Genomic DNA, 13,639 nt, shown 5'->3' on the forward strand with positions numbered 1-13,639 from the left:
ACCCCCCCCCACCAGCTTTGAAAAACCCAGATGTGGAAACCCAGATGTTGACTGGGTATGGATGTAATGGCTGGACAGTTTGGAAAGCTGTCTACTTGATCTGTTTCTGTCTTGATAATTCTGCCTGTATACTTTGAAGTTCGGGGTGCTGACCTTTTTCCCCTGAACAAGGTAAACGATATATGGTCTGACTGATTAAAGTAAGCTTGTTAACCCATTTTGAGTTGCTTTCCTTTATCAAAGCAGATCCAAGAACCTGTATTGCTAGCAGCCATCCTGGGAACGTTGGGGTGCTTGCTGCTACAGGGCCCCTGGCTAGGCACGTACCAGTTCAGGAGGTTTTCAGTAATTTTCCAAACTTGTTACATACAGGGGCTTAGTATATGAGGCCATGGGCATTTCAAGGGAAGAATAAAGGCACTTAGATGCCAAGTGAGATTATATAACACAAATGTGTAGTGCTATCATTTAGCATGGTAAATGATTTTCTCTATCACTGTTCTATAAATAAGTAAGTAGAAGCAGAGGAAGTAGATGGTATGGTTTTGTTTTGTTTTAATTAAACAAATAAATAAAGACAAGTTCAGCCTCTGGTTGTAGAAATACATGAAAAATAGAAAAGTTCTCTTACAGCTATGAGAGAGCCCCACCCTAAGAATTTTGTATAAGGAACTGGACTAGAAAACAAAAACCATCCCCACACTAGGATCTGAGTTAAAACTCACCTTTACTGAGAAAAGAAATGAAATTAAGATGTGCCATATCTTTCCTGTGTTAGTGTCATTAATTGTAATTGGACAAAACAAAACTAAGTCCAATTAACTGCATAAAATATCAAAAGCTAGCATCAGAAGGCTGAAATAGAGAAGAAAAGACCTTGATATTCTTCACTGCCCCATTTTTAGCTTAAGGCTCTGCTCAACTTCAAAATAAGCCAGGCTCAAATTTTTATAGGCAAAGGAGAAGGGAGGGAGGGAGGCACTGTTGACTTTGGAAAGGTAATTAAAAACCGAACACTTAAATTATGCTAGGGCATGCCAAGTCACATATGAAATACGGCAAAAACAAATACTTTACAGTATGTGAATCTATAAACTATAAATGTTAAGATAAACTCTTTCTAAAAAAGCAGCCCTACAAAAACCTTTTGTTACAAACTGAAATTAAAAATATTGTTCACCATGGAAACTATTTGACCAGACAGCCAATTTCACCTTTGGCTACAATAATCACTTATCAATGCCAAATCACTACAAACATGTTGCAAATAAATACAATCTTATCCATCCCATTCCATGACCTCCTTGCCAGCAAATCCCCACTGATATACTCCTCAATAAAGTCTGAATTTTTAAATAAGGTCTGAATTTTTTAAAGTTAAGAGGGGGAAAAAACCCTCATATAACCTGTCAAGGGCTCCCCCTTATTTCCCAAAGGAGGCCAAGATGACCCAAAATATGAGTGGTGAGGGATTAAGAACAATACTGAGAAGGATGGAGGAAAAGGAAGACAGCAGTACAGGTTTCTACTCATTCCCCTAGTCAGACATCTAGAATCTCCAAATATAAAACCCGTAACTCTCTTTTCCTGTAAGAAATTATGCTTTCTTTAGAATCATCAAAGTATGGGGGTAAAAGAGCAAATTAAATAAGTGACAGTTACAGTTGCTTTAGTATGCTAAAACTCAAAATCTTTTTTTTCTTTTCATATTCTTAATTTTTACCTTAGTCTTAAGCTCTCGTCTTGATCTTCTTTGTTCACTCCTCTTCTTTTCCCTACCTGAAAACCTGTGGATCTGCCTGAGAACTCTGTTCCAGGCCTTCTACTTTTCTTTCATTATAGTGACACCACTTAGGGAAGTAATTCATTTGATCAAGGGATGCAAACTGCTACTGTTGTATGAACTTAAACTATTATTGTGCAAAATGTAGGAAAATCATGTATTTTTAAGATGGCCCAAAATCAAACAGTGATATTAAAAATAAAGATTCTAAGCATATTTCCCGTTTTATTCTTTGTTATAGGGATATCTCTGAATGAGGAAAGGGAGAAAAGATATATGGGATATGAAACTGATATAAAAACCAAAGATATCAATAAAAATTTTATGAGATTCTAAACTACAATAAACTAAAACGGCATCACAGTCAAATTTAAAGTTTTGTCTCTAAGTCCTCGTACAATATAAAAGCATCCATGCAAAAAAAGCCAACTGAGATGGAAACTTATAAGAAATCCTTGAGGTGGCTAGGTAGCGCAGTGAATAAAGCACTGGCCTTGGAGTCAGAAGGACCTGAGTTCAAATTCAGCCTCAGACACTTAACACTTACTAGCTGTGTGACCTTGGGAAAGTCACAACCCCAATTGCCCTGCCCTCCCCCCTCCAAAAAAAAAAACAAAACAAAAAGGAATGTCTATTTTGAGTATTTTTCTTGGGAATTAAAAGTAATTTCCACTGTAATTTACTTGATATTATAGCTAATTAGAGTTCGAGAACAGCAATAGCAGATAATTCATCTCAAAAAGATCCTAAGTATCTTTAAATGCTGTTACAAAATAATAATAAATAATAAAATAATAAAAATATATAAATAAAAATATTAATAATAAAATAATAAAAAACAGGCCTGCTACAAAAAGACATACCATTATCTGAAGACACTACAAGGTATAGCACTAAATATAGGAAGGGAGAAAATGGCATGGGAAATCCCAATTTCTAATTCAAAATTCTCCTTTTAGGAGGTCATTTCCTTACCATCTTTGCAGGTTTTCCCATTCTCAAGGAGTTTCACTCCAGTTGGACAGGCACACTGATAAAAAGGCTTGACTGGAGACATCAGACACAAGTGGGAGCAACCACCATTATCAATTCCACATGGGTTTGTAGCTGTCAGATATAAACCACATGAATTAACACTAATGATCAAGAATAATCCTTTGTCTTTGGATAGACAAAGGTAACATCCTTATGTGATAAACACCAAATAAACAAAAATCACTACAAAATGTCACTTAAGTGACTACCTATTGAGGAATCTACAAGGAAAAGAATTAATCAAGCGTTTTTACAGCACAGACTTTGTGCTCAGCACAAAGAGAAAAAGAACACATGGTAATTGCTCTCAGAAAGTTAACAATCTAATTAAGGAACAGAACACACAAAACAAATATCAAATATGAGGTAGACTAGATTTACAAAGTTGTATAGTGTGGAAGAAATAATCAGGAGGGCATCACTGAAGAATTAAAATTAACTGAGTCTTGAAAGATAAGCAAAATATTAATAGTTGAAAAGGAAGTGATAGGAGGAAAGGAAACATTTCAGTTGAGAAAGAGAGCATGGAAAAAAAGCATGGAAGTAGCAGTTTGGGTGGTATAGCAAGGAAATTAGCATAACTGAAACTGAAATATACTGAGGAATAGAAAATAAGGTTGCATTAGTAAAGGAGAGGCAGATCAAAGGGTGATAAAGGATGGGAATTTCAAGTGATAAGACAGGCAAGAGGGAACCATTAGAGCTTTTTCAATAGGGGAATATGATAATACCATGTTCTAGAAAGATCAGTCAGGTTATATGAGATGAAAATGGGAGTGAGACTGGAGTTGGGGAGACCAAGTAGGATGTTGGAGGAATTCAGGTCTAAAGTGAAAAGAAGCTAAAATAATATAGTGAGGGTAAAAATATGGAAGGTGAGAGGTAACAATGGAAACAAAAGTATTTGGTTGCTGAATGACAAAGGAGATAGAGGATGGATTAAAAAAAGATTCCAAAGTTCTCAAAACAGGAAGAAAGCGATGGTGATGTCATTATGGGACAAGAAGGCCACGAATAAGAACAGGTAGTTTGTTGTTGCTGTTTCTGTTAGAGAAGAGGGGAGATTAAGTCAAAGAAGTAAAATGATAGCAATAATTTAAAAATTCATGTTGGCAGTCATATGTAATTCCCTTAATTGCAAACAATGGAATGTAGGTTTAAAGCAGCTATTACGGTTTACAGTCACCAGACCATATACCAAAGGCTCTATTCAATATGGTCAACAATTGATAATCTCAAAGCAGAAAGAGAGAGGAGAGGTGTCATTAACACAACACAACATATATATCCAAAATTTCTTCCTATTTGGTGTTGGAATATAGTCAGACTTACATTCAGGCAAATGCCCAGATATTTATATGCACATGCCTAGATATTCATATCCTTTTCCTCCTTTTAGGCCTGGCCCCAAAGCCCAAATATCTCAGTGCTGCTGTCAGCAGTCAAAGATCTGGCTGGTTGGGAAGGGAGATTAGGGGAAGCAAGTCACTGAGCACAGCTGAAGGCTTAACTGTTTTTTTTTTTTAATCACATCATGGAAGAGTTTAAGTTGATATGTAATTCAATGAACTATTCTACTGAAGTCCACTGCCTAAACTTCCATGAACAAGACTGGCATAAATCTCTTTAAAGTATCAACAATGAGGATCAACAGAAATAGTATAAAAAAATCATTGCCCTAAAAACTTGGCATTATGGCCATCTCAATTTCCATTCCCCCCTCTTTATTCCTCCTTAAAAAAAGGGGGGGGGAGCGGGCCAGCTAGGTGGCACAGTGAGTAAAGCGCCAGCCCTGGAGTCAGGAGGTCCCGAGTTCGGTTCCGGCCTCATACACTTAACACTCACACAAAAAAGCTAGCCGTGTAACCTTGGGCAAGTTACTTAACACCAATTGCCCTCCAAAAGGCAAAAAAAAAAATGGTAAAAAGGGGGAGGGATGGGGCATAGCATAGAGTTTATATATGGCAATAAGTAGTAGAAGAGATCAAAAAGTAAATAAATATATCATGCTGAAAAATGTAAGGCAGAGGGATCAAACATTAGGTTTCAAATGTCTTGAGTGCTGTAGAAACTCAATTAAAATATAATTAGGATATATTTCACAAAATAAATAAAAATCCAATAGAACACAGATAATATTAATATGTGGTATTCTAAGTCAATAGGCAGCCCAGTTTTGTGGCCCATTTCTATTTCAGTTTGACACCACTGATCTAAGACTCATTTTGCTACTCTTTCTACTACTTCTCACAAAAGACAGACGTTGTAATAGTTCCAAATTACAGTTTAAAAATATGGCTCAAAAAAATTTTTTTTTAAATGTCTCACTTACCATTTGGCTGCCTCTGTTGGCTAAAAGCATGTATGTCCATGGGAGAAAAGATGTTAGAATGGACTTCACGCAAACCCTCCCCAGTATACTTATTACAGGCCAAGATGGAATGTGTGTTCCAGTCAGTCCAGTACAGTGTGTCTTCAAACAACGTCAAGGCAAAGGGATGTGGAAGGGAACCTCTAACCACTGCCTGTCTATTAAGATATAAAAAAAAATAACAACAATAATTACAGTTTAATCTTCTTACTTTACAATAACTTGACTACTGCAAGACAACCACTCACCAAAATTATTTCCTAAGCTCCTGTGGCAACAATAAAAGAGATCTGATATAAAATAAAAAACATAACTTTAATCTGCCTACTGTGTATGGTTTAAAATCTCCAGGTTAAATAAAAGACATTTTTATGAAAGCATGCTTTATAGCAGACAGAAAATGAAAAGGCTCAAACAGAATTTCTCCCAAGAGCTAGGAAATGTGTCTGGTCTTACTCCACAAGGGTTCTGGGAACCACAAACTACTAGAAACAGAGAATGGAGCAAAAGGCACCAGATTCACCAATTTCAGGGATCCAGAGGGAAGGCCCATGGCATCACTCTTTGAATCAATATTCATCTGGGAGTCAATATAATACAGAGTTCTCCTTACTACTTTCCATTCTTTCACCTGAAACAAACTCCTTCAGAAAAAGAATAAAAGAGATTACTAGTTAGACACTAAAAAAGTTAACTCTTTGAGAGTAAGGACTGATTCATTCTTTGCATTTATATTAAAAGTACCAATAAAGTGTCTGATGTGACTCATAAATGCCTACTGAATATGACTGACTGACTGCTGTGCATACCACTAAAGGCCAACTGAATCAGTAATAGGTCTCTCCTCCAGCTTCTAGGACATTGGTTAAGGTTTTTGTGTTATAGGCACCACTGGTGGCCTATGGACTCCTCAGAATAATGATTTAAAGTGCATAAAATAAAATACATAAGATTACAAAGGAAATCAATCATAAAAAATTTTAAAAAGTCATACTCTTTTTTTTTTTTAAGCAATTGGGGTTAAGTAACTTGCTCAAGGTTACACGGCCAGTTATTTCTGGGTGTAGTGATAAGTATCTGAGCCCGGGATTCGATCCCCAGGTCATCCTGACACTGGGGCCGGTGCTCTTACTCGCTGAGCCACCTGGCCACCCCAAAAAGTCATACTCTTTAACCCAGGTAATCCTACTGATACAAATTTAGACTTTAAGAAGATTAATGAATGAAAAAATCTTTTCAAAATAGGCACACAAAAAATGGGAAGAAATTAGGTGTCCAATAACTAGAGAACAGGCTATTATTTTGCATTGGAAGGAGCAAAAAATAAGAATATAAGGAAACACGAGGACTATTATAAAGTGAAACAAGTTGAATATAGCAAAAGAACATATACAATAACTAGAACCATGTAAATCAAGGCAAAAGTAAACAGCAACAAAACATGTTAAAGACAACAGATGATGTCAGTACAACTGTATTAAGTTAAAACCTATTGCTTTTTTTTATAAAATCATTTTTTGCTGTTTTGCTTAACCATTTTAAAGGGTTTTTCTTTTTTTAGAGTTTGCAAAAATTTGGTTTGGGGATTTGTTCTTTACTTTCATTTTCATAAATATATAAGCTCTTGTTCATATATTAATTTGAACACATACAGTCCAAGACATTTAAAGTTAAAACAAAATTTAATGAAAAAAGATTAATTCAACAATAAAAGTTGTTTCCAAAGACTTTGGTTCAATAGAAATATAGAAAGAAAAATCATTCCTTTAACTCCTAAGAGCAATATACAGAAATAAGTTACATCAAGAATAGTTGTAATACCAAATTAGAAATGTAAAAAGCTAGAGAGTAAAGGGAATTGGAAAATAAATGTAAATTTCTTCTTCTTGTTCAGTCATTCAGTTATGTCTGACTCTGTGAATCCATGGACCATCACATACTAAGCCCTTCTATCCTCTACCATCCCTCAAAATCTGTCCAAGTTCATGTTTGTTGCTTCCATGACAGTATCTATTCATCTCATCCTGTCATCACTTTTTCCTTTTGTCTTCAATCTTTCCCAATACCTAGGTCTTTTCCAGTGAGTTCCATCTTCTCATTATGAGGTCAACATATTTAAGCTTCAGCTTCAGTATCTGACCTTCCAGTAAATAGCCTGAATGAATTTTAAGTATTGACAAATTTGATGTCCTTGCTGTCCATGGGATTCTCAAGTCTCTTCCAGCACCACAACTGAAAAGTGTCAATTCTGCAGTGCTCAGCTTTCCTTATAGTTCAACTGTCACGGTCATACACTGCTAATAGAAATACCATAATTCTGATAATAGGGACCCTTGTAGGCAAGGTAACATCTCTGCTTTTTGGTATGCTTTGCAGATTTGCCAGTTTTCCTCCCAAAGGACAAGCATCTTTTAATGGCTACAGTCACCATCTGCAGTGATTTTGGAGCCCAAGATTGTAAAATCTGACACTACTTCCATTTCTTCTCCCTCTATTTGCCAGGAAATGATGAGACTAGTTGCCAAGATCTTAGTTTTTTGATGTTAAGCTTCAAGCCTACTTTTGCAGTCTCCTTCTTCATCTTTATCAAAAGACTTCTTAATTCTTCCCGTCATTAAAGTAGTATCATCTGTATATCCAAGAATGTTGATATTTCTCGAGACAACATTAATTCCATCTTTTGACCTATCTAGCCTGGCATTTCACGTGATTTAATCTGCATATAAGTTCAATAAATAAGGTGACAACATACAGCCTTGTTGTATTCCTTTTCCAATTTTAAATCAATCAGTTGTTCCATGTTTGGTTCTAACTGTTGCTTCTTGGCTTGCATACAGGTTCCTCAGGAGACAAGTAAGAATATCTGGTACTCCCATCTCTTTGAGGAATTGTCACATTTTGTTGTGATCCACACAGTCAAAGGCTTTCAATGAAGCAGAAGTAGATGTTTTTCTGGAACTTCTTCACTTCTCCATAATCCAGGGAATGTTGTCAATTTGGTCTCTAGTCTCTCTGCCTATTTGAGAACCAGCCCACTCTTCTGGTAATTCTTGATTCACATATAGAAGCCTAGTTTGCAAAATCTTAAGCATAACCTTGATGGCATGTGAAATGAACACCACTGCTCAGTAATCTGAACATTCTTTGGTATTACCCTTCTTTAGGGCTCAAACAGAAAGTGACCTTTTCCAATCCAGCAGCTACTGTTGAGTTTTCCAAATTTGCTAGCACACTGAGTGTAGCACTTTAACAATTATCATCTCTTAAGATTTGAATTCAACTGGAATTCCATCACCTCAACCAGTCTAATTATTAGCAGTGTTTCCTAAGGCCCACTTGACGTCATTCTCCGGATGTTTGGCTCTGGAATAGTAATCACACCATCATAGTTTTTGGTGATATCAAGATCTTTCTTGTATTGTTCTTTTGTGCATTCTTGCCACCTCTTCTTAATATCTTATGCGTCTCTTAAATCCCTATCATTTTTGTCTTTTATCATTTCCATTTTGCATAAAACATTCCCTTGACATCTCTAATTTTACTTAAATAAGTAAATCTCTAATCGATGCTTAATAACAGCAGAATAAAAATTAATTTTTTCCTCTAGATAAAAAAAAAGAAGTTTCTATAGGCTGAAAGTCCACAGAAAACTTGAGATAGTACAGGCTTAAGATTTAGTATTTGATTACTCCTCACTGTCCATCCTTGATTCCTTTAATCCATCATCACTACTCAGATCTGGACTCTTTCCTCCCTTGGCTAAGTGATCAATTTGGGACTTCTTAACTGGTTTATTTCTTTTTTCACTCTGTCCTCTGCTTCTAAGATTTCTGAGCAGTTTTCATTTAAAATTTCACGAAATATTATATCATTAGCCATTAAATCATTAGTCATGATTTTCAGATAATCTAATAATTTCTTAGATCATCTCTTGACCTATTTTCCAAATTGGTTGTTTTTGATATTATGTTTTCTTCTGGGGTAACCCCCCCATCTTTTGATTTTATTATTTCTTTTCATCTCAAGTTGTTTTCTGTTTGACCTATTTTTAATTTTCACAGAATTCACAGTACTTAGGTAAGGATCATCACTTTCTGTTCTAAAGTATCATTTCTCTTTACCACTGTGCCACTCTTTGCCACTTTACTGTGGCCAGGACTCTAGACAGCTCAGCCACTGAGATTTTTTCTCCTATTGTTACTGGGACTCTCAAGCCACATGAACAATAATATTATCTTGAACTCACTCCACATAACCAATCTGTTATCAAAACCTGTGTTTCCGTCTTCACAATATCTCCTACATATGTCCCCTTCAACTCAGACACCATCATGCTACAAGCCTTCATCATCTCTTGCTTGTAGCACAGCAGGTCTCCCTTTGTCAAATTTCTTTACATTTTAATCCATCCTCTGTTTAGCTGCCAAATTTATTTTCCTAAAACATGAGTCTAACCACATCACACACTTCACCCTACTCAATAAGCTCCAGAAGCTCCCTACTACTTTCAAGATTAAATATAAAACATGCTATTTGGCATCTAAAGACTTTCATGACCTCGCTGGTTCCTTTCTACCTTTCTGTCTTTTTATGCTTTATCCCTCTTCATAAATCCAATGATCTAGCTACACTGACTTACTTGTTGTCCCTCACACTAATCTCCCAACCTCCTTTTACATTGTCTTGAATATTCTCCTTCCTTCCTTCTGCCTCCTGGGTTCCCTCAAAGCTCAGCTCAGGAAGCCTTCCCCAATCTCTACCGTTGCCAGTACCTTCTAAGATTACTCTCAGCAAACTGATAAACATATATTAATTGCTTACTATGTGCTATAGGCACTGTGCTAAGCTCTGGGGATACAAAAAGAGGCAGAAGCCAGTTCCCTGTCCTCAAGAAGCTCAATTTAATTGGGGAGATAACAAACTAATATATATACAAAGCAAGCTATGAATAGGAAAAATTAAGGGAAAGCACTAAAATTAATATGGATTGAAAGGTTTCCTATAGAAGATGGGTTTATGGGGGCAGCTAGGTGTGCAGTGAATAGAGCATCAGCCCTAGAATCTGGAGGACCTGAGTTCAAATCCGGCCTCAGACAGTTAACACTTACTAGCTGTGTGACCCTGGGCAAGTCACTTACCCCCAACTGCCCTGCCCTCCCCCCTCCAAAAGGCAAAAAAAAAAAAATGGGTTTTAATTGGGCAGGGGAGACAAAAAAATGCCTGGAGCTGAGACCTGAAATGTTTGTTCATGGAACAGCCAAGAGGTCAATATGTCTGGATCAAAGAGTACCTACTAGTGAGTAAGGTATAAGAAAGTCTGGAAAGGTAGGAGGGAGCTAGGCTATGAATATCTTTGAATACCAAGAAGAGGATTTTTTTTTCCAATCTGATCCTGGAGGCAATAGAGAACTACTGGATTTTAGCAAGAGGTGACATGATCAAATCTGCACTTTAGGAAAATCACTATAGTGGCTGACCAGAGTTATGTGCTAAACTGGGGATAGACTTGAGGTAGGCAGACCCACCAGTAAGCTACTGCAATAGTTAGGTTGGGAAGCAATGAGGACTTACACTAGAGTGGTGGTAGTGACAGCAGAGAGAAGGGGGTATATCTGATGAAACAAATAAGCCTCAGTAACAAACTGGAAATAGGCGGCTGAGAAACGAGTCGAGGATGACTCCAGGATCATGAATCTAAGAGACTAGGAGGATGGTGCTGTACTCTCCAATAATAGGGATTCCATCTACTCTTTATGTATTGTGATAATAAGACTGTTCCAGTAGAATGTGAGCAGCTTGAGGGCAGGGACTATTGGGGTTTTTTGCCCTTTCCTAGTATTCTCAATGACCAGTACAGTGTCTGGCACAATTAACAACCTTTAATAAATGCTTGTTGATTGACTGTGCGTGATGACATGATGATGCCTGAGTATAACAAGTAGAATGGAACAATAGGTTCTGGGAGTTGAGTAGATTGAAAGACTGGGAGAACAGAATATTTAAAGGAATGTCAATATTTATGTTAAATTCCCTTAGCAAAAGAGCAGGATCGGGGTAGGGAAGAGAAATTTTGAGTCAGGCATTGAACTCAAATAAGAGAAAAACAAATTTAAAGACTATATATTTTCTATTAATTTTATCCTCTTCAATATTAGGAATATTCACAACACTTCCTGAAGTACTGCAACCACCTATAATTGTCATTAATAATATCAAAATCCTAAGATTTAGGACCAGAAGGGACTTTAAAAGTCATTTGGTCCATCTCTCTCATTTTTCAGATGAGGCAACTTGAGACTTGAAAGGTCAAATGACTTAGCAAATTATTAAACTGAGCCAGGATTTGATTATAGATCTTCTGATTCCAAATCTAGCTGTTCATCCACTCTATCGTATTGTATCCCCTAACTTGTACGTGCACTATACTTTTAGGCCTTAGTTCCTACTTTTTTTTTTTAAAGCAATTGGGGTTAAGTAATTTATTATTACTTAATAATAGCCAGTTATTTCTGGGTGTGGTGGTAAGTATCTGATCCTGAATTCGATTCCAGGTAATCCCGACTCTGGGGCCAGTGCTCTTACTCATTGTGTTACCTGGCCGCCCCCTTAGTTTCTACTTGTAACCATCTCTATAGGCCTCTTAGGTCAGTTATCATCAGCAGTGAGCCTTTACTACTTGCAAAACTTCTGACACTTAATAGCTGTAACTTAACTTCTCACAGTCTTATTTTTCTCATCTTTAAAATGGAGATGGTAATTCCTGTAGTACCTATCTCATAAGGCTTTTGTGAGGCAAAAATGTATGTAAAGCAATACAAATTTCTACAAATTTCAGATGTACATTCAAATGTAATTATTATCAATACCAACATAAATGTAAGACAAAGGGGAAATGAGGTAACAAAAAGAGATGGACAAAGGATAAGACACCAAAGCAGTTCATCTGTTTCAAAACCTACAGAGACTAGGGGTTCCAATTCCTGTCAGTCTGTAGCTTTAGGGATACCCCCAATCCTTGGCCCCTTTGAACAAAGAATAAAATTAAAAGACAATCCTTCCTTTCCTTAAAGTTTTCCAAAACATACTTTATCCACACCAAGTTTTCCTATTCTTGCTTCTCTGATTGATTTTAGAATTAAAAACAAGTATTAGAACACCTGTAAAAAAAAATTCTTACCGATTTGTTCCATCCAGATTTGACTTGTGGATAAAATTAAGTTTCGCATCTGCCCAATAAAGTTTTTCTTCCTCATAATCTAAGGTCAGTCCATTTGGCCAGTAAATATCTGTGTTTATTATGATGTAACGACTTGAACCATCCATCCCAGCACGTTCTATCTTTGGAACTTCTCCCCAGTCAGTCCAATACATAAACCTAAAATTACAAATAGAACAAAACACTGACAGAGATAACAAATAGCAAGTTCAATGTCCTACAGATAAATTTCCACAAGTTCTACTGTATCTAGAATTATATTTTCTAAGTGCACATTTCAGAAAGAAAATAAAACATGAGCTTCTAGAACTTTCAATATCAAAACTTTCAGTCTTCCCTCCAGAAAACATGGAAACGTATTTAAAATTAGAAAGAAATGTGGTGCTTGGACCTAGTTTGAATGTTAAAATGTCGCCTTGAAGGGTCAGGTTAATTTTCATTTAGCATAACATAATGCTTCTCCCCAGTCAAAGATAGAAGAACTGGAGTATTGCAAATATTCAAGCATTATATGAATATAACCATTTCTCCATTATTTAAGTAAAAGTGCTCCCTACTAGAAACTATCAAGTAATAAGTCTAAGAAGAACATATTCTGGCACCTATAACATATTCTAGACCTCTCTGGTCAAGATGGCAACCTCAATGTATATGATTTAAGAGTTCAGATGAACAAGCAACAAGGTCTCTAATTTAACTTTTTCTCTTGAAAAATAAATATGAGGTCTATATTTACAAATTTCATCAATATAGCCAATAAAATTCTTTGCAACCATTTACAACTGAATAAATGAAATTTTAAAAGGGAAATGTGATAACTTTTCAGTAACTCCATCTAAGCCTCATTCATCTAATCTCATTCACTTTTCATTTAGCAAATATTCTGCTCTGGTGATTCTACTTTTTCCATCCTACATTATTCCAAAGAGAAAGCAGTCTTTCCATAATTCTTCATATTTACCTAATTTACTACAGCATAATATCAACACACCAAAATTTAATGTTCGGTTGCTTCTAATTTTCTGCAATTACAAATAATGCAGATATGAAAATCTTAGAAGGATAGCCTTTTCTGTTTGCTTTTATAAATACTTTCAAATTATACTCTCAACAATATAAATTACTGGATTAAAACTCCCAGATTTTTTTTTTTTGCTTTTTTTTTTGGAGGGGGGAAGGCAGGGCAATTGGGGTTAAGTGACTTGCCCAAGGTCACATGGTTAGTTTTTGTGCT

The 13,639-nt window shown here is 36.1% G+C and overlaps 1 protein-coding gene across 2 annotated transcripts in view; it reads right to left on the reverse strand.

The window, feature by feature from the left end:
- Positions 1 to 13,639, reverse strand: part of LRP6 (LDL receptor related protein 6) — a 140,960-nt gene that overhangs the window by 80,218 nt on the left and 47,103 nt on the right. For both annotated transcript variants that reach the window (XM_069101497.1, XM_069101496.1), the window contains exons 3-5: positions 12,367 to 12,564; positions 5,151 to 5,347; positions 2,759 to 2,890 (exon numbers count right to left, since the gene is read on the reverse strand). In XM_069101497.1, the coding sequence (XP_068957598.1) occupies positions 2,759 to 2,890; positions 5,151 to 5,347; positions 12,367 to 12,564 (527 nt within the window). The remainder of the gene's footprint in view (positions 1 to 2,758; positions 2,891 to 5,150; positions 5,348 to 12,366; positions 12,565 to 13,639) is intronic.

The sequence above is a fragment of the Petaurus breviceps genome, unplaced genomic scaffold (genome assembly GCF_028583685.1).
Source record: "Petaurus breviceps papuanus isolate PSGF00001 unplaced genomic scaffold, PetGlider_PUasm1.0 470, whole genome shotgun sequence".
NCBI classification, from domain to species: Eukaryota; Metazoa; Chordata; class Mammalia; order Diprotodontia; family Petauridae; genus Petaurus; species Petaurus breviceps.